At 36.7% G+C, this 24945-nt stretch overlaps 1 protein-coding gene across 1 annotated transcript in view; it reads left to right on the top strand.

Moving 5' to 3' along the window:
- The first annotated feature begins 2192 nt into the window (after positions 1-2192).
- Positions 2193-24945, top strand: part of LOC100376196 (spermatogenesis-associated protein 6-like) — a 56511-nt gene continuing 33758 nt past the window's right edge. The window contains exons 1-5 of the mRNA XM_085503520.1: positions 2193-2330; positions 6113-6250; positions 8390-8611; positions 20303-20451; positions 23892-24021. Coding sequence (XP_085359646.1) covers positions 2283-2330; positions 6113-6250; positions 8390-8611; positions 20303-20451; positions 23892-24021 — 687 coding nt within the window. The 5' untranslated portion in view covers positions 2193-2282. The remainder of the gene's footprint in view (positions 2331-6112; positions 6251-8389; positions 8612-20302; positions 20452-23891; positions 24022-24945) is intronic.

The following is a 24945-nucleotide window of genomic DNA, read 5'->3' as shown; positions in this document are numbered from 1 at the left end:
TCAATGAAGGCTCTTTTCAGCATCAGACAAACAGTCTTAAACCACAAAATAATCTCACCAGCACTTAGTTTGAAAATTTTCGACCAATTAATTTCACCTATACTCATGTATGGTGCAGAAATCTGGGCCAATGAAATCACAACTGACAGTAACAGTTTAGAGCAAGTTTGCAGTCATTTTTACAGGTTTATCCTAGGAGTGAGTAAAATGACGCCAATTAGTGGTTTGAAAGCAGAACTTGGTAGGTTACCAGTAAAATTAAAAATTAATTTGGCTCAAATTAAATACTGCCATAGACTATATAGTCTGCCAGATAATCACATTTTAAAATTAGCCCTGGATGAAATGATAAAAATTAATTCAAACTGGGTAAGGACTATTAATGCTACACTGGGACATGATCTAATTAAAATAAAAAATGATCACAATATGGAAAATTGGAATCAAATACTAAAAAAAGTAAAACTCAGACTATCTGAGTTTTATATTCAAAGATGGAGAGAAAAACTAAATTTCAGTGAAACCAATGAAAATAGGGGAACAAAACTGAGAACATACAAACTATTCAAAGTAAGCTATAATATGGAAAATTATTTGCAAAACATTTCAAATTTCAGCCTCAGGAAAATGCTTTCAAAATTCCGTCTGAGTGACCACAACTTAGAAATAGAATTAGGTAGAAGAACAAAGCCCAAAATAGAATTAGAAAATAGACACTGTAATAAATGTAACATTAAAGCATTAGGAGATGAAAAACATTTCCTGCTATTTTGTACTGGCTATATAGAACAAAGAAAAAAACTGTTTGATGAGTGTTCAATAAATATTTACACAATGGATGTGAATTCCATATTTAAAAAGATTATGGAGAATAATATAGCTTTAGCAAAATACTTAAAGAGCACAATTTTTAAAACCACAAAAAGTAATTAATTTATTTTTTTATTTTATTTTACTAACATTTTATTTTTATCTCTTATGTATTGTATGTATTTATGTTCCTTACCATACAAAAACCCTCTGAAGGTTTTTTAGTCGTGTAATAAAGTTATTATTATTATAAGGACCTGTGAAAAAGTAAATAAATGCTACACACTCCTAAACAAAACCATTGATAAATGACCACCCACTTCTAAACAAAATAACGTGAAAGGACACCCCAGTCGGGCCACAGGGAGCCCAGGAACTATAATCTCATAGAGACTGCGTACTACAGTTGATTATAGTTCCTGGGCTCCCTGTGGTCGGGCAGTACATAACCGTAATGCACTTCTATGCAAGTAGCCCCCCCCCCCCCCGGGGGGGGACACACATGTAAAAGCTGACTACCGATCAAGAGTTAAAGTTGTTTATTGCCAGACTTTTCATCCAGGATCTTAGAGAGAATGATTTTAAGAATCACGTACATATTACTTTTCAACGAAGTTGTTAAGCCGAGAACCGTCATTAGTATGGGCATTTATTCCACCAAAAGATAATGTTCACACATATACGGTGGTAAGCATTTGCAAGGAAATGAGAGTCGTACTAATCTGACAATGCATCTATTGGTGGATAACATAAACATGCGCCTAAATATTTGTCAGATGTGTAAACAGTGGTAATTCGAGTGAGGAGTTGGAAGCCGGGCGCTTTCTCTGAGTTCTTAAAGTGTGTGTTCTTTGGGATTTTTCAACCAGTATAGTGTAAGTGTAGTCGCCAAGCTAGCTAAGACCCCACTTATACGATCTCATATTACCGCTACGTACAACGACAAACCAATAGACCATTTTCCGTACACTGCGAGAATCACGCGTTATGCATGAAATCGAACGTAAAAACAGGACAAACAAAGGTCATAGCGTCGTAGTCGCGTCAAACATCGCGTGGGATTCGACAAACGCGAAAGTATTTCGGGGACATTTCCATGCTTAATAATGTGCTGTCCACATTTGATGATAGGCAATTTCGATTAAGTGAGGGTATTCGGAAGCAATATTCCTCTGTGGAAGATCGGCCGGTCAATGTAAGCTGCGAAATAAAGAAATTCTAGTTCAAAATCAAATCGTTCGATTTTTGCGGCAGACGTTCGACGCGCGTTTTTCATGCATCTCGCGAGATCTCGCAATTGTTCGGAAAATCACCTATTCGCAATTGTTGACCGCCAGATGGCGCAATTCTGTTATCTGATTGGTCAGTGTTTTTTTGGCGTCACTTACCAGCGTGGGAATTCCGTGTTCCATGTAAACACAAACCTCAGGGTCTCTGTATTTATTGTACTTTGCCGCCAGAAACATTTAAAAATGCCACGAAAAGCGCTCCGGGTTAAGGTTGAACTCAACATCGAAGCGGTAAGTGCAAGATCGATCTAAAATTGTAATTAAAACTACCGAAAAATCGCGATTGAAATGTGAATTTAACCTATCTTGGCCTTCAGTCACTATGTTTCGATTTTCGATAATTTTGATTATGTGTTTATACCTAGTTTGCAAATAATATATGGCCATGCTACGCAGTACAACCATGTATATTTTATATCAGTGCGTTAGAGGCGTATGTGATAGATGACAGTGTAGTTTGTTGAAATTTGTGGCCCTAACTACAGTTTTCTGCACAAAATGGGTGTCGTCTGTCACAAACCGGAGCGACAAACGTTGAGCAGTAATATATCCTGCCTTTGTATCGCGGGATGAGGTCAGTTTGCAATACTATCACATTGATTCTCGTCATAAATAAATACCTTCATGTAACGAAATTTCTTCGAAACGTTGACATGAACATTTATTAAAATATAGTTTACCTATTGTACGCTGCCATTTTTAAAAGCAAGAATTTCCGAATAAAGCCAAGGTAGCAACGACGTGTCCAGGCATGTCAGCGTCCCTCGCAACGTATAGGCATTGAAATCGTATGTATCAGCATTAGCTCCATGGTATCAGTGAGGACAACGCGACAAAGACAACGTCCGTCGGGGTTAGGCAATATATACAAGATGAATGATTGGACTGTTGGAAAATTAAAATAATGATACAATGCATTCCATTGTCAATTTAAACAACACCCCCCCCCCCACCTTCAGACCACATTATCAATGAATAAATTGTAAAAATTTCTGCTGAACTATAACATGCAACACATGAAATTACTGGAATGTATGTGAAGTAGATTTATAAAGATTTAATTTATAATTTTTAGATTTATTTGCCAAATATCCTTCGAGATGCACCTCCATCTTTAAAGGTCCCTGCTAGTACAAGGTTCTTACTAGTATTTTCTATTCAAAGAATAGTATTCTGTTTGGCACACTGCCAAGTGAACAATGACTGGTTCCCAAATGTGTGCCAATGAGTATTCCTTTTTTTCACATATCAAACTAGTCAAATTAGTATGTGTTTTATAATAATAATAATAACTTTATTACGCAACTTAACCATCTGTGGGTTTAGTAAGGTAAAAATTAATTACAAAAGACAACTAAAATAAGACACACTAAAACACTAAAATTAAAATACACTGATATTCAACAAAAGAAAGAAATAAAAATTAGAAAATCTATGAAAAATTGATTAAACAGCAGCAAGGTTCTCCCAGACCACTGTTACATATTTAATTTTTAGAAAATTGTATTTTTTAAATAATATGACAAAGCCATATTATTTCCCATTATTTTCACGATATAATATTCATGTATATTTTGTGATAGAAAAAATATTAAATACAGTCTTTAGAATTTGTTTGTTGTAAAATGGATCAGTGTTCCCCACAGGTCTTTTCAGCATAGTGGTTTTACCATGCCATGCTTGAACTTTCAAGGAAAAAATAGAGCTTATAGATATGTTAATGATTTTTATTTTACATATGTAAATTATATAGTTAGGTATTATTATGCATGGAAATTTACCTAAGAACACATTGAATAGAGTGATATAATTATGGATATTGATGATGAAAATAATTTTAGAAATAAGAATGCAATATATTTCACTCATTTTTGCCACTACTTTAAAACATTCTTGAAAGATTAGTTACATATACCTGGTGCGCACATATGCAGACTCACAATTCAAAGCTAGAATGTTTATTCATGATGTATAACATTAATTAAAAATTTTAAGGAATAATCAGTTCAGGTCTTTATTAGACATACATAGACATAAATAAAATAATGGGTTCTTACTAGGCTGGCCCAGTCGTGACAATTTTAGTGTTTTATATACTAGTATGACAATTTGTTTTAGGAAGTTTGTGGATCGACACAAAATTTCTATGACGTGTTCTATAGTGATGATGAATTGTAAGCTGCCTATAACGCACACATGACCTAACACATAGAATCCTTTGTGCAAGCGCATACCCACTTCTGGGTTCCTATCATCACTGCATATTATCATGTTAAATATTTGCAATGAATACGCCTCATAATGGACCAGTCATGGTAATTTTATGTGAGACAAGATTTTAAGAAAAAATTTAAGGTAGCGAGTCTATTATTTGTGTTGAAAATTACGATTTTCACATTTATTTATTAATTGATGAAATGCACTATAAACTTTCACGTGATAAAGTCAACATAACATAGAATGTCATGTAAGTTGGTTAAAATGTAGATTTTCTGAAGGGAAGCAAGGCAGCCTCAGTAGTGTTTTCCAGAATCAACAACACAGGTTTAATCTGTGTGCCTATAAGTTTCAAAGATAAACTCAAGACAAAGCAATGTTAGGATTTGTTATCAGTAGCTATCTGACACACAATGAGTGTTTCCAAACATTTGAGTGGTTTGTCTCCGCCCCTGTTTGTTTCACAGAATAGTCATTTGCATATAAATGTGTCAGACACAATGTAACACAGCCACTGAAAAAAAATCATTTATTTTGGTGTTTTCATATGCCGAATTTATCCAATTATAACTCCCATTCCTTTATTTTTTTGGTTTCCAATAGCCTTACACATTTGGGTGTCCCTACACATGTTAAAACAGACCTTGATGGGAAAACAAATTGATTGTGGCGATAAACAAGCTTGAAAGTCCAGACACATTCAATTTACCAGACTATTGAACAACTAGGAAAAGTGAAAAAAATACTTCTTATCGCCAGCATAAATGCGTAATTATTTTTTTTACAGAAAAAGTCATTTTTCACCTTTGATTGAGTAACGCGTCGTAGAATGCAGATACGGGCATGCAAAATACACTTGTGAAAAGCCTGGCGATTCTAAAAATATATACTTTCCTGGGTCTATTTGTAGTCATTTAGTCACAATTACATGTAGAAGATGAACCCAAGTATGTAAATAATAGTCCCGCTACCTTAATCAAAGATAAGAATAATAATAATTCCTTTTTTCATAGTTGAAAAATAAACATATAATATGAATAAAAAAAGTATTTGCACTGTGACCAAGCTCATTCTTATTCATTATTCATTATTAGTTAATTGATATTCATGAACAACCAGCATGGCCAATGGTGTATATGTACTTTGGGCAGAACTCTCTTAGATTTGTTCATTTTGTTATGATATCTTTAATTCTCTAATTTTAATGAATATTTTTTTAGTAAAAAGTGATATTTTCGTTTGATTGCTTTGATATTAAACATACATGTATAGGTACCTCAGGTGAACCTGTCTGAGATTTGTTCATTTGGTGAGGATATCTTCAATTCTTTAATTATATGATTGTTAACAATGGAGCTATCTCAGCAGAGAAGCTTCTTGTATTATACGTCACCCACCAAAACTACTTTTATTACTCACTTTATAACAAACAACTTAATTCTATATGCTTATGGTCTTTACCATTAAGTACACAACAGGTACTGTGCATTGCAAAATGATTTTAATTATAATTTGCTGATGCTGGGAAAAGTTCATTCCCTGACTTGGAACAATATGGTATTGTACTAGTCATCCCCAACACAAATAATGTAGTTTTTCAACGTGTGTTTGGGTTGGCTATCACCATAAAAATTGCACTATTTCATTGGAAAATGGTGACATTACCGATAGTTCAACATTCATTCTCATTGTACTGTGTTATAAATACAAACTATAATTTTATCCTAGAATATTATCAATATATGGAGCCTGGAATGGCCTGAAACCCTGAGATGATTTTCTTTTACATTTTGTAGGTAACATGTCCAGGAACATTTTTGAGAGAAAGAGATGATGTTTATCTTAGTATTTGTCTCCTCGGATATCAACGGAAGACAATCTGTGTTCCCCCTGTGTTTCCACTGTTATTCCACCAAATACTACGCTTTGAAAGGGTATGTCACATTCTCTGTTATTCCACCAAATACTATGCTTTGAAGCACTATGTCACATTCTCTGCTATTGCACCAAATACTATGCTTTGAAAGGGTATGTCACATTCTCTGCTATTGCACCAAATACTATGCTTTGAAAAGATATGTCACATTCTCTGTTATTGTACCAAATACTATGCTTTGAAAGGATATGTCACATTCTCTGTTATTGTACCAAATACTATGCTTTGAAAGGGTATGTCACATTCTCTGTTATTCCACCAAATACTATGCTTTGAAAGGATATGTCACATTCTCTGTTATTGTACCAAATACTATGCTTTGAAAGGGTATGTCACATTCTCTGCTATTGCACCAAATACAGTACTATGCTTTGAAAGGGTATGTCACAATCTCTGTTATTGCACCAAATACTATGCTTTGAAAGGGTATGTCACAATCTCTGTTATTGCACCAAATACTATGCTTTGAAAGGGTATGTCACAATCTCTGTTATTGCACCAAATACTATGCTTTGAAAGGGTATGTCACAATCTCTGTTATTGCACCAAATACTATGCTTTGAAAGGGTATGTCACAATCTCTGTTATTGCACCAAATACTATGCTTTGAAAGGGTATGTCACATTCTCTGTTATTGCACTAAATACTATGCTTTGAAAGGGTATGTCACATTCTCTGCTATTGCACCAAATACTATGCTTTGAAAGGGTATGTCACAATCTCTGTTATTCCACCAAATACTATGCTTTGAAAGGGTATGTCACATTCTCTGTTATTGTACCAAATACTATGCTTTGAAAGGGTATGTCACATTCTCTGTTATTGTACCAAATACTATGCTTTGAAAGGGTATGTCACATTCTCTGCTATTTCACCAAATACTATGCTTTGAAAGGATATGTCACATTCTCTGTTATTGTACCAAATACTATGCTTTGAAAGGGTATGTCACATTCTCTGTTATTGTACCAAATACTATGCTTTGAAAGGGTATGTCACAATCTCTGTTATTCCACCAAATACTATGCTTTGAAAGGATATGTCACATTCTCTGTTATTGTACCAAATACTATGCTTTGAAAGGATATGTCACATTTTCTGTTATTGCACCAAGGTACTATGCTTTGAAAGGGTATGTCACATTCTCTGTTATTCCACCAAATACTATGCTTTGAAAGGGTATGTCACAATCTATGTTATTCCACCAAATACTATGCTTTGAAAGGATATGTCACATTTTCTGTTATTGCACCAATGTACTACGCTTTGAAAGGGTATGTCACATTCTCTGTTATTGTACCAAATACTATGCTTTGAAAGGGTATGTCACAATCTCTGTTATTCCACCAAATACTATGCTTTGAAAGGATATGTCACATTCTCTGTTATTGCACCAAATACTATGCTTTGAAAGGGTATGTCACATTCTCTGTTATTGCACTAAATACTATGCTTTGAAAGGGTATGTCACATTCTCTGCTATTGCACCAAATACTATGCTTTGAAAGGGTATGTCACATTCTCTGTTATTGCACTAAATACTATGCTTTGAAAGGGTATGTCACATTCTCTGCTATTGCACCAAATACTATGCTTTGAAAGGGTATGTCACAATCTCTGTTATTTCACCAAATACTATGCTTTGAAAGGGTATGTCACATTCTCTGTTATTCCACCAAATACTATGCTTTGAAAGTATATGTCACATTCTCTGCTATTGCACCAAATACAGTACTATGCTTTGAAAGGTTATGTCACATTCTCTGTTATTCCACCAAATACTATGCTTTGAAAGTATATGTCACATTTTCTGTTATTGCACCAAATACTATGTTTTGAAAGGATATGTCACATTCTCTGTTTTTCCACCAAATACTATGCTTTGAAAAGGTATATCACATTCTCTGTTATTGTACCAAATACTATGCTTTGAAAGGGTATGTCACATTCTCTGTTATTGCACCAAATACTATGCTTTGCATAGGTATGTCACATCTTGTGTATCAGCTAATGCAATCAGTTGAATGCAACAAAATAAACTACAGCTAAAAAAAAGTAATTCATGTTACTAAATATAAGTTACATGTACTATGAACATTGAAACTTATGACTGGGATTTTGTAACTTTTTTTTGTAGACATTTACCAACTGTATGGATCCAGCTCAGTTGTCATTGGAACTGGACCAGGAGCATGTTTTGATTGAAGTGATTCAGTTGCAACCCAACTATGAGGGTGGTACTGTACTTGCATACTATGAGTGCTCTGCTAGAGACTTTCTGTATCCTGATCCACTCTTATCTCCATCTTATTCCTCAGCTGAAAGGGAGATTCTTTTCACCAGAACCTTGGCATTTAAGGTATGTTCAGCTTGTAATTAAAAAATATTGTAAAGATTCACAATAATTTGTTCATAAGTAACAAATTATGAAGTTTGTGGACTAGGAACTAGTCTGTAAGACAGTGAGACAAGATTTGCAGTGAATTTCATCCTTACATGAATCATCCAAACATGATGTTTAGTAGTCAACATTAAATGATGTATAACATAATCAGCTGTTTGCCGTAATACATCATTTTATCAGATTTCTTACCAAAAAGTAGAATTTTTATCAGTTCTAGACTCCCGTGTGTGAAGCACAAAAAGGAGTCTTTGCAGTTACCCTGTCTGCATGTCTGTATGTCTGTATGTGTGTATGTATGTATGTAAATGAGCATACACACGCCTTCACGTCGCTCTCCTGGTAAATCGATTTTTCATCCTTTTATAGGTCAGTTATTACACTTTATTTCACTGCACCTTTTTTGTAACCTTCCCGTTTTTGGTTGGTGCTTCTCTTGGTTGTTTTGGCAAAAATCTGCCTTGTTCTCAGTTGTTTTAGTTTTCTCTGTTTGTGTTACTCGTCAAGAGGCCTGCCAAGATGGCCGCCTCCATGACGAGTACACGTGTCAACCCCTTTGCCGGGTTGACACGAAAACATGGAGTTAAATGCATGTCACTGGATGGCGTTAAAATTGAAAAATATGTTGAGGCTTTCTCACAGCTTTGTGGTCCGGAAAAAATTGTTGCAGCTTCTCGTGCTAATGGCAGCGTAATTGTTTTCTTTAATTCACTTGAGTCTGCCGAATCTGTGTGTGCATCTGGGTGTGGAATTGAGCACACATTTATTACTGTACAACCACTCGTGAAACCCGCAACGAAAGTCGTGCTATCTGGTGTACCCCCGTTTATACCCGATTACCTACTACAAGAACAACTTTTACGGTATGGTAAAGTAGTGAGCAAAATAAATACAATCCCACTAGGCTGCAAAAGTCCCAATTTGAGACATGTTAAAAGTTTTCGCAGACAAGTATACATGCTGTGCGATCAGGATAAACTAGAAGGTGTTCTTAATATCGTTTTTGAGGAGCGTACTTATCGTATTTATTTGTCAACGGACGAAATTATTTGTTATAAATGCCACAAAAAAGGCCACACTCAACGTAACTGTATTCAGACTATAACACCTGTACCTACACCCGCAGTCACTAACAATACAAACCCACAAACTGGTATTCAAAACGATAATAACGTAAATCAAAACCCAAACCATGACGATAGCACTCCCCCAAATGATATGCAAATCGATAATGTTACAGATAGTGAAAACAACACAATCGATACCATACAAAACGTTAATATAAGTAAAGACACAAATATGAACGAAGCGATCGACACAACGTCATCTGAACCAGCTCAAAACAAACAATCTGCCACGCGTTCAGTCCTTTCTAATGCAAATGACGCCTCTCAAAATGAGTGTGTCAATGACAATACACCCACACCGTCACTCATTCAAACAGACCCGCATTCCACTGAAACAATTGACACAACCACTCGCTCAACTGAATCTGAACCAAACGGCTCAACAACTACCACTGGTGCGGCAGAGGTACAAACCCTCTCCGCTTCTCCTCTCTCTTACGCTGCTGTCACTGCAACGCCCATTGATGTCTTTGACAGGAAGCAGACCCCATCATCCTTTCCCTTTCACGACATGGACGATGTGGAGTCTGTCGCTTCTGACGTGTCAGATGTGTCCCAATTTCTCCAGGAGGAGAGTGCAGCTGATTTAGAAGTTTCTCTACTTCCACATGACTCTTTGCAGAAATTTCTAGACGAGTCCTACAACTCAAAACATCTTATGGAACAAGCAAGCCAGTTTTGTCCTGACCTCCGCTTACTAATAAGATCGCTAACTGATTTCCGCAAAAACAATGACCTGCCTTCCAAGGAAAAGGTCCGCATCCAACGACTATCCTGCAGAATCGCTAAAAATATTGGGATCACAAGAACACCAGTTGAAAACAAACGGAGCAATGAAATCCTCGATAAAAAGCGTGGTATTTCTACTACCTGTAGTAGAAGGTCAAAAAGAGATAAACAGTAATTGTATCAACTATAATAATGGATTCTCCACTTGTGACGTATCAATGGTCTATTTGTTGTTCTCATATTCATCCATATATGAGTCTTAGTTTTATTATATTATTTATTGTTCCAATAACTGGATATATGTTCTTCATAGTCATTGCTTGTCAGATTTTAACATCTGTCTTCTTGCCTACATTGTGCTATTTAATATCCTTATTTGTCACAATCATCAAATCGATTTTGGGGAGTGTTTTCACAGTTGAAATGAAACTCTGCTCTGCTACTAGTCTTTCAGGTATGGTCACTATGGCAACAATGCTTCTTGGGTATAATTTGTACTGCTCAGTCGTTGATATTATAAAATCAAACATGCAGATTGCTCTTGCAGTCGATATTCAACTATCCTCCGTTATTTGTATGATAATTTTGCCAGCTATGTTCACCATAGCAACAACGTCCGAGCTCTTCGGGTATTGTCTACTCTGTTCATGGTTTAATAATGTAAAACCATGCCTGGAAATTAATTCCGGAGTTGATGTTCAACTCTTTTATGTTACATCAAAGATTGTAACTGGTGTGTCAACTATCACCGTAGCAGCAATGTTTGTACTCTGTGGCAATTTTTTACATTGCTCATTGCTTAATACTATATACACAGTTTTTGGTTTCACAGCTGACTTTCAACTATTCTATGTTACACCTGAGTGTGTAACGAGTGTACAAGCTATTGTCACCATGACAGCAACGTCGTTATCTGGGCTGTGTCTATATCACGCATCGTTTAATATTTTAAAATCAAAATTGAAACTGGTTCTCATAGTTGAATTTCAACTCTCCTATGTTACACCCGAGTGTGTAACAAGTGTACAAACCATGTTCACCATGGCAACAACGTCGTTATCTGGGCTGTGTCTATCTCACGCATCTTTTAATATTTTAAAATCAAAATTGAAACTGGTTCTCATAGTTGGGTTTCAACTATTCTATGTTACACCTGAGTGTGTAACAAGTGTACAAACCATGTTCACCATGGCAACAACGTCGTTATCTGGGCTGTGTCTATATAACGTATTTTTTAATATTTTAAAATCAAACTTGAAACTGGTTCTCATAGTTGGGTTTCAACTATTCCATGTTACACCTGAATGTGTAACAAGTGTACAAGCTATTGTCACCATGACAACAACGTCGTTATCTGTGTTTTTCCTATATCAGGCACTGTTTAATATTTTAAAATCAAACTTGAAACTGGTTCTCATAGTTGGGTTTCAACTATTCCATGTTACACCTGAATGTGTAACAAGTGTACAAACCATGTTCACCATGGCAACAACGTCGTTATCTGGGCTATGTCTATATAACGTATCTTTTAATATTTTAAAATCAAACTTGAAACTGGTTCTCATAGTTGGGTTTCAACCACTCCATGTTACACCTGAATGTGTAACAAGTGTACAAGCTATTGTCACCATGACAACAACGTCGTTATCTGTGTTTTTCCTATATCAGGCATTGTTTAATATTTTAAAATCAAACTTGAAACTGGTTCTCATAGTTGGGTTTCAACTATTCTATGTTATGCCTGAGTGTGTAACAAGTGTACAAGATATTGAATTGGTTTTTCCTGGTCTTGTTCTCTGTTTCGTACATGGCTGATGTATCTGCGCTGACATGGAACGTCCATGGATGTCGTGACGCATTTAAACGATACCAACTTTTCGAGTTTCTCAAAATTAATCATCCTAGTTCATTTTATTTTCTACAAGAAACACACACCATCCAATCCGATGAATCTACTTGGCAAGTTGTCTGGAGAGGACCGATTATTTTTAGTCACGAAAACACACACTCAGCTGGGGTGGCAATATTATTAAACCCAAACAGAAATTTCACTATTTTAAATGTTGACAATGTGATCACAGGACGACTATTGCATGTTCATGTTGATATCAACGGTCTCCCGGTTCATTTAATAAATGTTTATGCACCCACCAATGGCCCAGAACGTGTAGAATTTTTTCAACACGTAAAAAGTCTCATTAATAGATTGAATAATGACCCCATTATAATGGGAGGGGACTTTAACTGTACTCTCAATGCTAATGTAGACAGAGCTGACAGCTCTGAACCACATGCTCACTCTTCAACATCTTTGCAACACATTATCCGTCGTTTCAAGCTCGCAGACGCATGGCGTACTCTTCATGCTACCGCTAAACAATTCACGTGGTCAAGGCATGAGAGTAAATCGCGGATTGATACATTTTATATCTCGAAATCTATTGTATCAAGAGTCAAATCATCATCAATTCAACCACACTGTAATATGTCTGATCACTGTCCTGTTAAAATACTTGTATCTTTTAATCACACGAGTACTCGGAATCCTGTATGGCATCTCAATCTCAGCCTCCTCCAGGATCAAGAATACTGTAATATAATAAATGAGTACTGGTTAAAATGGCGTCGAGAAAAAGCTCGCTTTGAGTCTCTATCTGTATGGTGGGACATTGGTAAACTTAAAATTCAACAGCTGACTAAACAATACTCTGCTAGACTTGCAAATACATACAAACAGAATAAAATCAAATTAAATGATGAAATTAAATCTATTGAACAGGAAATAGCTAACAATCCTGCACTTAGCAACAAGCTGGACGAAACAAAGTCACTTCTTGAAAAATTAATGATGACAGAATCTAAAGGAGCCGCTATTAGATCACGCTATAAAATGTTAAATGAAAACGACGCCCCAACATCGTTTTTCTTTGATCTTGAGAAATACAAAGGAAATAGGAAAATGATGTCGCAGCTAAAACAACCGAACGGCGAAGTTACTGAACTACAAAGTGGAATGCGAAAACTAGCATGGGACTTCTACAGCGATCTTTTCTCTCCAGACAATGTCTCACCAGAGTGCCAAAATGTAATCTTGGCGGATCTACCCCAACTGAACAGTATCAAGCGTGAAAATTGTGACGCACCTATCACTCAGGAGGAACTGACAAATGCAATGAAATTAATCTCTAGCAACAAAACTCCGGGAATAGATGGTCTGCCCGTTGAATATTACAAACACTTTTGGCCCATTTTGGGCACTGATCTTCACCAGGTATTTGAAGCTTCGATCGAGGTTAATCAGCTTCCTATTTCTTGTAGGCGAGCGGTCATAACGCTTCTACCAAAGAAAGGGAACACCAATCTTTTAAAAAATTGGCGACCAGTGAGCTTGATGTGCGCTGATTATAAGATCTTAACAAAGGCACTATCCCTCCGTTTAAAAACCGTCTTAGGTGATATTATTCATTCTGACCAAAGTTATTCCATTCCTGGTCGACAGATATACGACAATATACACCTCGTCAGAGACGTCGTTACATATGGTAATGAACTAAATATAACATTGGGTATTGTATCCCTCGATCAAGAAAAAGCTTTTGATCGGGTGCACCACGGATACCTTTTAGAAACCTTAAAAGCATTTGGGTTTGGCCCAGAGCTGATTAAGTATATACGACTTTTATACACCGACACACAAAGTCTTGTTCGCATAAATGACTCTTTGACCAGTCCCGTGCAGTTTATGCGTGGTATCCGACAGGGATGTTCACTGTCAGGACAATTGTACAGTATTGCTATCGAGCCGCTCCTGCACAAAATTCGTACCCAAAGCGGCATTCGCGGTATCATAATTGATAACATGCCTGAACAAAAAGTAAACCAAACTGCATATGCTGATGATATCAGTTTTTTCATCACCGAAAACTCCGATTTTGCCAAACTGCAGGAGTGGCTTTCAATTTACGAGAAAGCTAGCAACTCGCGCATCAACTATGGTAAATCGCAGGGCTTATGGGTTGGTGCATGGAAAACTAGAACTGACAAACCACTTAATATAGGTTGGAACAATAACGGGTTGAAAATCCTTGGTATCTATATCGGAAATAATCCCACGTTCGTGGATAAAAACTGGTCCGGTATCTTAGAAAAAGTTGAGGTAAAGCTAGGTCAGTGGAGCAAATATGCACCTGTCATGTCCTATAGAGGGCGTGCTATTGTAATTAATAACCTTGTAGTATCCAAATTGCTTCATGGGTTGATATGTCTGTGCCCGCCCACACATATTGTTGAGTCTGTCCAACGAAAGCTCCTTGACTTTTTTTGGCAAGGTAAACACTGGGTAAATGCAGAAGTTGTCTACTTACCAATAAATGAGGGTGGACAAGGACTGACGCATCTACCAACGCGCATTACTTCATACCGTCTGCAATTTATACAGCGATATCTTTACTTCAGTCCAGGTCACCCTTGTTTCATGTTTACTGACTTCTTTCTTAGAAAGTTCCAACACCTGAAATATGACAAACAATTGTTTATTACTGAATTCCCACAACATTCGTATAATATGCCTGATTTCTATCGTAACTTACTAAAAACCTGGCGGTCAGTCACATATATTCGTAAAGATACGCCATCTAATATGCATAATCTATGTCAAGAACCGTTGTTTCACAATAAACTAATCCTACACCATCTACATAAAACGCCATTGAATCTCACACACTTTATCGAGGCCGGCTTCACAAAAATTGGTGATCTCATCGATGGTAATGAATGGCGCTCAGCTGAACTGCTCCATCCTCATATTAATATGTACTCCAAACGTGTTCTTAATATCGCATTGAATGTAATACACAAAGCAATCCCAGCTCAATTTAAAGAAATATTACAAAAAACTAACAATGCGCCAAATACGAATGTCACGACTACCACATATTCTCTTGAATTAATCTATAGAGATGACGATAATGACATATTAATAAACTGTCCACTGTATAAATTAGAAAAGGGCACAATTTATAAATTTCTAATCTATACCCGAAAACTGATAAAAGATCCCACCCACCCAGGCACACTTTGGTGTGATCTGTTATCTCTTGATCCCGACAAACCAATATTTCAAGATTGCTACATTGCACCGCTAACGAAAAAAGATGGAGATTTACAGTGGCGACTTCTTCATGGGGCATACCCTACTGGAGGTTTTCTGGTTAAGTCTGGTTTACAACAAACAGATAACTGTCCATTTTGCCAGGATAAAGACGATCTCGTCCATATTTTTGTAGAGTGTACAAGACTTGAACCACTCTTCAAATTGTTCAACAGCATCATACAAAATCTATTTGACGGAGAAAGAATACCACTATCACAGTATCTACTAGGCGCCACTAGAGGCAAGAGCATAACACAGAACCATAGATTACTATGCTACATACTCGTCTCATTGAAAGCAGCTATCCACGTGACACGGGTAAAGAAAATGAAAGGACTACCGAAAACGGACGTCACTCAAGCCTTTAAGGCGAGACTAAAATGGAGAATTAACACAGAGTACAACTACCACTATCTCAACCATACCGTTGACCAGTTCAAGTATCGGTGGTGTAACAACAATGCGCTGGCATCCATTGCAGAAGATATACTCGTCTACGCGGATTATTTGAAATAACACCCTTATGAACATTATCATCATCGTATTTGTTAATAACAATGAGAGCTGTATTATTTATAACGATTAATACTTAAATAGTATCTTTACTACCTACCTGAACAATACTTACTCGTCGTATTTATTCGAATTTGATATCTTGGTTTTCATGTAAACCTATATTTTTATCTTTTTTAGTTATGTAATAACAGAAATGTAAATATCTTTTTTATACCTGCGAATAAAAATTAGAAATGTATGTATGTACATGTATGTCACTTTTTTTGTTCCACCGTTATCTCAAGAACCACTAATCAAATTTTGGTGAAACTTGCTACATAGATGCTCTGGGATAATGCGCAGAGTTGATTAGGTTTTGGTAAAAACCATGAATATTAATTACCTAATTTGCATGACAATTGACTGATTTTTAGCTGTTCAATGACTGTTCCACTGATATCTGAAGAACCACTCATTGCATTTTGATGAAACTTGGCGCATGGATGCTCTGAACTAGTGCGCAGATTTGATTAGTTTTTGGTAAAAATCTATGAATATTAATTACCCAATTTGCATAATAATTAACTGATTTTAAGCTGTTCCATGACTGTTCCACTGATATTTGAAGAACCACTCATTTGATTTTGATGAAACTTGGCACATGATACTCTGAACTAATGCGCAGATTTGATTAGTTTTGGGTAAAAACCTGTTTATATTAATAACCTAATTTGCATAATGATTAATCAATTTCCAGCTTTGAATTCCACTGATATCTTAAGTACTAATCATCACATTTCAATTAAACTTACATAGATGTCATATGACACTGCACGAACCTGATAGTTTTTAGGGTAATATCAGTACATATTAATTACCTAATTTGCATAATTAATTAATTTTCAGCTTGTGATATTTCAAGTAGTAATGATCACGTTTCAATGAAACTTGGTACATAGTTACTTGAGGACTGTACAGAGACCTAATCAGTTTTTGGGTAAATATTTGTGCATATTAATTACCTTATTAGCATAATTAGTTAATTTTCAGCTTTTCACCTGATACAAATGTATCTCAAGTACTAATCATCACATTTCAATGAGACTTGCGACATAGATCTTCTAGGACTATGCAGAGACCTGATTAATTTTGGGATAAATAATTGTGCATATTAATTACCTAATTTGCATAATTATTTAATTTTTTGCTGTTCTATGGCTGTTGCACTGATGTCTAAAAAAACACTCATTGGATTTTAATGAAACTTTTAAAGAGTACCCATCACATTTCAATGAACCTAGGACTATACACCATATTAGTTATTGGTAAATATTTATGCTTCTTAATCACCTAATTAACATAATTAATTAATACTGATATTAGTAGTATTGATCATCACATTTGAATAAAACTTGGTACATAAATGCTCTAGGACAATAGACAGCCTGATTAATTTTAGGTTAATATGTTTATATTAATTCTCTAATTAGCATAATAATTAATATTTTTTTGGTTCCAATCACATTCAATGAAACTTGTGCAGACCTTATTAGTTTTACACTTAAATCTGTTCATATTGGTTACCTTATTTGCATAATTAGTTTTCTGCGTTTCCATCTATATTTCAAGTACAAGTAATTTTGAATTAATCTTTAATGTGTCTCCAATGCTCTCAGCACACGGGAGTTCTTTCTAAGCTTTCTTTGATTTTTTTAAATGCTGAATTGCTTGTCATTTTCTTTAGAACCAATCAGCATTCATATTTAGCTTTGCTCATTAAAGGCTACTACATGTACATGAATACATGTACACAGTGCATGAATACATGTACATAGTGTATGAATACATGTACACAGTACATGAATACATGTACATAGTGTATGAATACATGTACATAGTGCATGAATACATGTACATAGTGCATGAATACATGTACATAGTGCATGAATACATGTACATAGTGCATGAATACATGTACATAGTGCATGAATACATGTACATAGTGCATGAATACATGTACATAGTGCATGAATACATGTACATAGTGCATGAATACATGTACATAGTGCATGAATACATGTACATAGTGCATGAATACATGTACATAGTGCATGAATACATGTACATAGTGCATGAATACATGTACATAGTGCATGAATACATGTACATAGTGTATGAATACATGTACATAGTGCATGAATACATGTACATAGTGTATGAATACATGTACATAGTGCATGAATACATGTACATAGTGCATGAATACATGTACATTGTGCATGAATACATGTACACAGTGCATGAATACATGTACATAGTGCATGAATACATGTACATAGTGCATGAATACATGTACATAGTGCATGAATACATGTACATAGTGCATGAATACATGTACATAGTGTATGAATACATGTACATAGTGCATGAATACATGTACATAGTGTATGAATACATGTACATAGTGCATGAATACATGTACATTGTGCATGAATACATGTACACAGTGCATGAATACATGTACATAGTGCATGAATACATGTACATAGTGCATGAATACATGTACATAGTGCATGAATACATGTACATAGTGCATGAATACATGTACATAGTGTATGAATACATGTACATAGTGCATGAATACATGTACATAGTGCATGAATACATGTACATAGTGCATGAATACATGTACATAGTGCATGAATACATGTACATAGTGCATGAATACATGTACATAGTGCATGAATACATGTACATAGTGCATGAATACATGTACATAGTGCATGAATACATGTACATAGTGCATGAATACATGTACATAGTGCATGACTACATGTACATAGTGCATGACTACATGTACATAGTGCATGAATACATGTACATAGTGTATGAATACATGTACATAGTGTATGAATACATGTACATAGTGCATGAATACATGTACACAGTGCATGACTACATGTACATAGTGCATGACTACATGTACATAGTGCATGACTACATGTACATGGGGTATGACTACATGTACATAGTGCATGACTACATGTACATAGTGCATGAATACATGTACATAGTGCATGAATACATGTACATAGTGCATGAATACATGTACATAGTGCATGACTACATGTACATGGGGTATGAATACATGTACACAGTGCATGAATACATGTACATAGTGCATGAATACATGTACATAGTGTATGAATACATGTACATAGTGCATGAATACATGTACACAGTGCATGAATACATGTACACAGTGCATGACTACATGTACATAGTGCATGACTACATGTACATGGGGTATGAATACATGTACACAGTGCATGACTACATGTACATAGTGCATGACTACATGTACATAGTGCATGAATACATGTACATAGTGCATGAATACATGTACATAGTGCATGAATACATGTACATAGTGTATGAATACATGTACATAGTGCATGAATACATGTACATAGTGCATGAATACATGTACATAGTGCATGAATACATGTACATAGTGCATGAATACATGTACATTGTGCATGAATACATGTACATAGTGAATGAATACATGTACATAGTGCATGAATACATGTACATAGTGCATGAATACATGTACATAGTGCACGAATACATGTACATAGTGCACGAGTACATGTACATAGTGCACGAGTACATGTACATAGTGCACGAATACATGTACATAGTGCACGAGTACATGTACATAGTGCACGAATACATGTACATAGTGCACGAATACATGTACATAGTGCACGAATACATGTACATAGTGCACGAATACATGTACACAGTGCATGAATACATGTACACAGTGCATGAATACATGTACATAGTGCATGAATACATGTACATAGTGCATGAATACATGTACATAGTGCATGAATACATGTACATAGTGCATGAATACATGTACACAGTGCATGAATACATGTACACAGTGCATGAATACATGTACATAGTGCATGAATACATGTACATAGTACATGAATACATGTACACAGTGCATGAATACATGTACACAGTGCATGAATACATGTACACAGCACATGACTACATGTACACAGTGCATGAATACATGTACATAGTGCATACATTTTAGAATAATTGTTTTAATGTTCTCATTCCAAGGGTATTTCACCAAAACTTGAATTCTCTTGTTCAACTGTTGTGAGAGACAGTTCAACACCTACTCTGGATGAACTCAGAGATCTGAGTGTTGAAAATTCTGATGATGACATTGTTGCTATCTCTAGAAGATCAAGACCTAGGAGAAGGAGGTATGCAATAATTTGTGTGGTAAAATGCAAACTGTGTTCAGTTATGTAATATGCCTTCCACCGTGGCATGCCATACTTACAGAACCAGGACCTCATCACTCCTTTCATCATGACATGTCATACTTACAGAACCAGGACCTCATCACTCCTTCCATCATGACATGTCATACTTACAGGACTGGAACCTGATCACTCCTTCCATCATGACATGTCATACTTACAGGACTGGAACCTGATCACTCCTTCCATCATGACATGCCATACTTACAGAACCAGGACCTCATCACTCCTTCCATCATGACATGCCATACTTACAGAACCAGGACCTCATCACTCCTTTCATCATGACATGTCATATTTACAGAACCAGGACCTCATCAATTCTTCCATCATGATATGCCATACTTACAGAATCAGGACCTCGTCACTCCTTTCATCATGACATGCTATACTTACAGAACTAGGACCTCATCACTCCTTCCATCATGACATGTCATACTTACAGGACTGGAACCTGATCACTCCTTCCATCATGACATGCCATATTTACAGAACCAGGACCTCATCACTCCTTCCATCATGACATGCCATACTTACAGAACTAGGACCTCATCACTCCTTCCATCATGACATGTCATACTTACAGAATCAGGACCTTGTCACTCCTTCCATCATGACATGCCATACTTACAGGAATGGAACCTGATCACTCCTTCCATCATGACATGCCATATTTACAGAACCAGGACCTCATCAATCCTTCCATCATGACATGCCATACTTACAGAATCAGGACCTTGTCACTCCTTCCATCATGACATGCCATACTTACAGGAATGGAACCTGATCACTCCTTCCATCATGACATGCCATATTTACAGAACCAGGACCTCATCAATCCTTCCATCATGACATGCTATACTTACAGAACCAGGACCTCATCACTCCTTTCATCATGACATGTCATACTTACAGAACCAGGACCTCATCACTCCTTCCATCATGACATGTCATACTTACAGGACTGGAACCTGATCACTCCTTCCATCATGACATGCCATACTTACAGAATCAGGACCTCGTCACTCCTTTCATCATGACATGCTATACTTACAGAACTAGGACCTCATCACTCCTTCCATTATGACATATACTTACAGGACTGGAACCTGATCACTCCTTCCATCATGACATGCCATATTTACAGAACCAGGACCTCATCACTCCTTCCATCATGACATGTCATACTTACTGAACTGGAACCTGATCACTCCTTCCATCATGACATATCATATTTACAGAACCAGGACCTGATCACTCTTTCCATCATGACATGTCATATTAACAGGACTGGAACCTGATCACTCCTTCCATCATGACATGTCATATTTACAGAACCAGGACCTCATCAATCCTTTCATCATGACATGTCATATTTACAGGACTGGAACCTGATCACTCCTTCCATCATGACATGTCATATTTACAGAACCAGGACCTGGTCACTCCTTTCATCATGACATGTCATATTTACAGGACTGGAACCTGATCACTCCTTCCATCATGTCATGTCATATTTACAGAACCAGGACCTGATCACTACTTCCATCATGACATGTCATATTAACAGGACTGGAACCTGATCACTCCTTCCATCATGACATGCCATATTTACAGAACCAGGACCTCATCACTCCTTCCATCATGACATGCCATACTTACAGAACTAGGACCTCATCACTCCTTCCATCATGACATGTCATACTTACAGAATCAGGACCTCATCAGTCCTTTCATCATGACATGCTATACTTACAGAACGAGGACCTAATCACTCCTTCCATCATGACATGTCATATTTACAGGACTGGAATCTAATCACTCCTTCCATCATGACATGTCATATTTACAGAACCAGGACCTCATCAATCCTTCCATCATGACATGCCATACTTACAGAATCAGGACCTCGTCACTCCTTCCATCATGACATGCCATACTTACAGGAATGGAACCTGATCACTCCTTCCATCATGACATGCCATATTTACAGAACCAGGACCTCATCAATCCTTCTATCATGACATGCTATACTTACAGAACCAGGACCTCATCACTCCTTTCATCATGACATGTCATACTTACAGAACCAGGACCTCATCACTCCTTCCATCATGACATGTCATACTTACAGGACTGGAACCTGATCACTCCTTCCATCATGCATGCCATACTTACAGAATCAGGACCTCGTCACTCCTTTCATCATGACATGCTATACTTACAGAACTAGGGCCTCATCACTCCTTCCATCATGACATATACTTACAGGACTGGAACCTGATCACTCTTTCCATCATGACATGTCATACTTACTGAACTGGAACCTGATCACTCCTTCCATCATGACATATCATATTTACATAACCAGGACCTGATCACTCCTTCCATCATGACCTGTCATATTAACAGGACTGGAACCTGATCACTCCTTCCATCATGACATGTCATATTTACAGAACCAGGACCTCATCAATCCTTTCATCATGACATGTCATATTTACAGGACTGGAACCTGATCACTCTTTCCATCATGACATGTCATATTTACAGGACTGGAACCTGACCACTCCTTCCATCATGTCATGTCATATTTACAGAACCAGGACCTGATCACTCCTTCCATCATGACATGTCATATTAACAGGACTGAAACCTGATCACTCCTTCCATCATGACATGTCATACTTACAGGACTGGAACCTGATCACTCCTTCCATCATGACATGTCATACTTACAGGACTGGAACCTGATCACTCCTTCCATCATGACATGTCATATTAACAGGACTTGAACCTGATCACTCCTTTCATCATGACACGTCATATTAACAGGACTGAAATCTGATCACTCCTTCCATCATGGCATGTCATACTTACAGGACTGGAACCTGATCACTCCTTCCATCATAACATGTCATATTTACAGAACCCGGACCTGATCACTCCTTTCATCATGACATGTCATATTAACAGGACTGAAACCTGATCACTCCTTCCATCATGACATGTCATATTTACAGGACTGGAACCTCATCACTCCTTCCATCATGACATGTCATACTTACAGGATCAGAACCTGGTCACTTATTCTTAACTAGTAATCCCTATCAGATTAGTTCACCTGTAATGAAAAGGCAATAAATTTCATCATGTCTGCCATTTCAGAACCTGATGTTAACCTTGCATAAATGAAGACTTTTAAATTAGTAAAATTTTGGTCACTTATATCAAATAATCAAAGGACCACAAATATCATTTTGGCGTAGTATTACATGGATTAATAATTAATTTACAGTTATTTCTTGAAATCATGTGTGAATTGAAAAATAGTCATAACAACAAAACATTTTACTGGTATGTATTGTCACCTTTATCAGAGTGAAGAGTTATGAAGATCATACTATCAGCTCCAGAGTCAAATCACCATCTCTAAAACGTCGTCAATTGTTTGATGAATGTACTCGACACCAAGCTATTGAAGACAGGCCACCATTTGTGGTAAGACGGGTAGGTTATCTATATAATGCACAAATGCTTATAATTGCTTTGTAATCTTTCTATATTCTTTCCATAATATTGTCATTGGTCAATTATAGAGCCAATAATCACTGTCTAAACCAAACACCCTTTCCAGCCATTTCCTGTGCAAAGTACCATGGGCCTGTACTCTCAACCCTTTCCAGCCTATTCCTGTACAAAATACCATGGGTCTGAACTCTCAACTCTTTCCAGCCATTTCCTGTGCTAAGTATCATGGGCCTGAACTTTCAACCCTTTCCAGCCATTTCCTGTACAAAATACCATGGGTCTGAACTCTCAACTCTTTCTAGCCATTTCCTGTGCAAAGTACCATGGGCCTGTACTCTCAACCCTTTCCAGCCATTTCCTGTACAAAATACCATGGGTCTAAACTCTCAACTTTTTCCAGCCATTTCCTGTGCTAAGTACCGGTATTATGGGCCTGAACTTTCAACCCTTTCCAGCCATTTCCTGTCCAAAGTACCATGAGCCTGAAGTCTCAACCCTTTCCAGCCATTTCCTGTCCAAAGTACCATGAGCCTGAAGTCTCAACCCTTTCCAGCCATTTCCTGTACAAAATACCATGAGTCTGAAGTCTCAACCCTTTCCAGCCATTTCCTGTACAAAATACCATGGGTCTGAACTCTCAACTCTTTCCAGCCATTTCCTGTACAAAATACCATGGGTCTGAACTCTCAACTCTTTCCAGCCATTTCCTGTACAAAATACCATGGGTCTGAAGTCTCAACCCTTTCCAGCCATTTCCTGTACAAAATACCATGGGTCTGAACTCTCAACTCTTTCCAGCCATTTCCTGTACAAAATACCATGGGTCTGAACTCTCAACTCTTTCCAGCCATTTCCTGTGCTAAGTATTATGGGCCTGAACTTTCAACCCTTTCCAGCCATTTC

The sequence above is a fragment of the Saccoglossus kowalevskii genome, chromosome 9, assembly GCF_978046115.1.
Source record: "Saccoglossus kowalevskii chromosome 9, keSacKowa6.1, whole genome shotgun sequence".
NCBI lineage: Eukaryota > Metazoa > Hemichordata > Enteropneusta > Harrimaniidae > Saccoglossus > Saccoglossus kowalevskii.
This window is presented reverse-complemented; position numbering and strand designations above follow the sequence as displayed.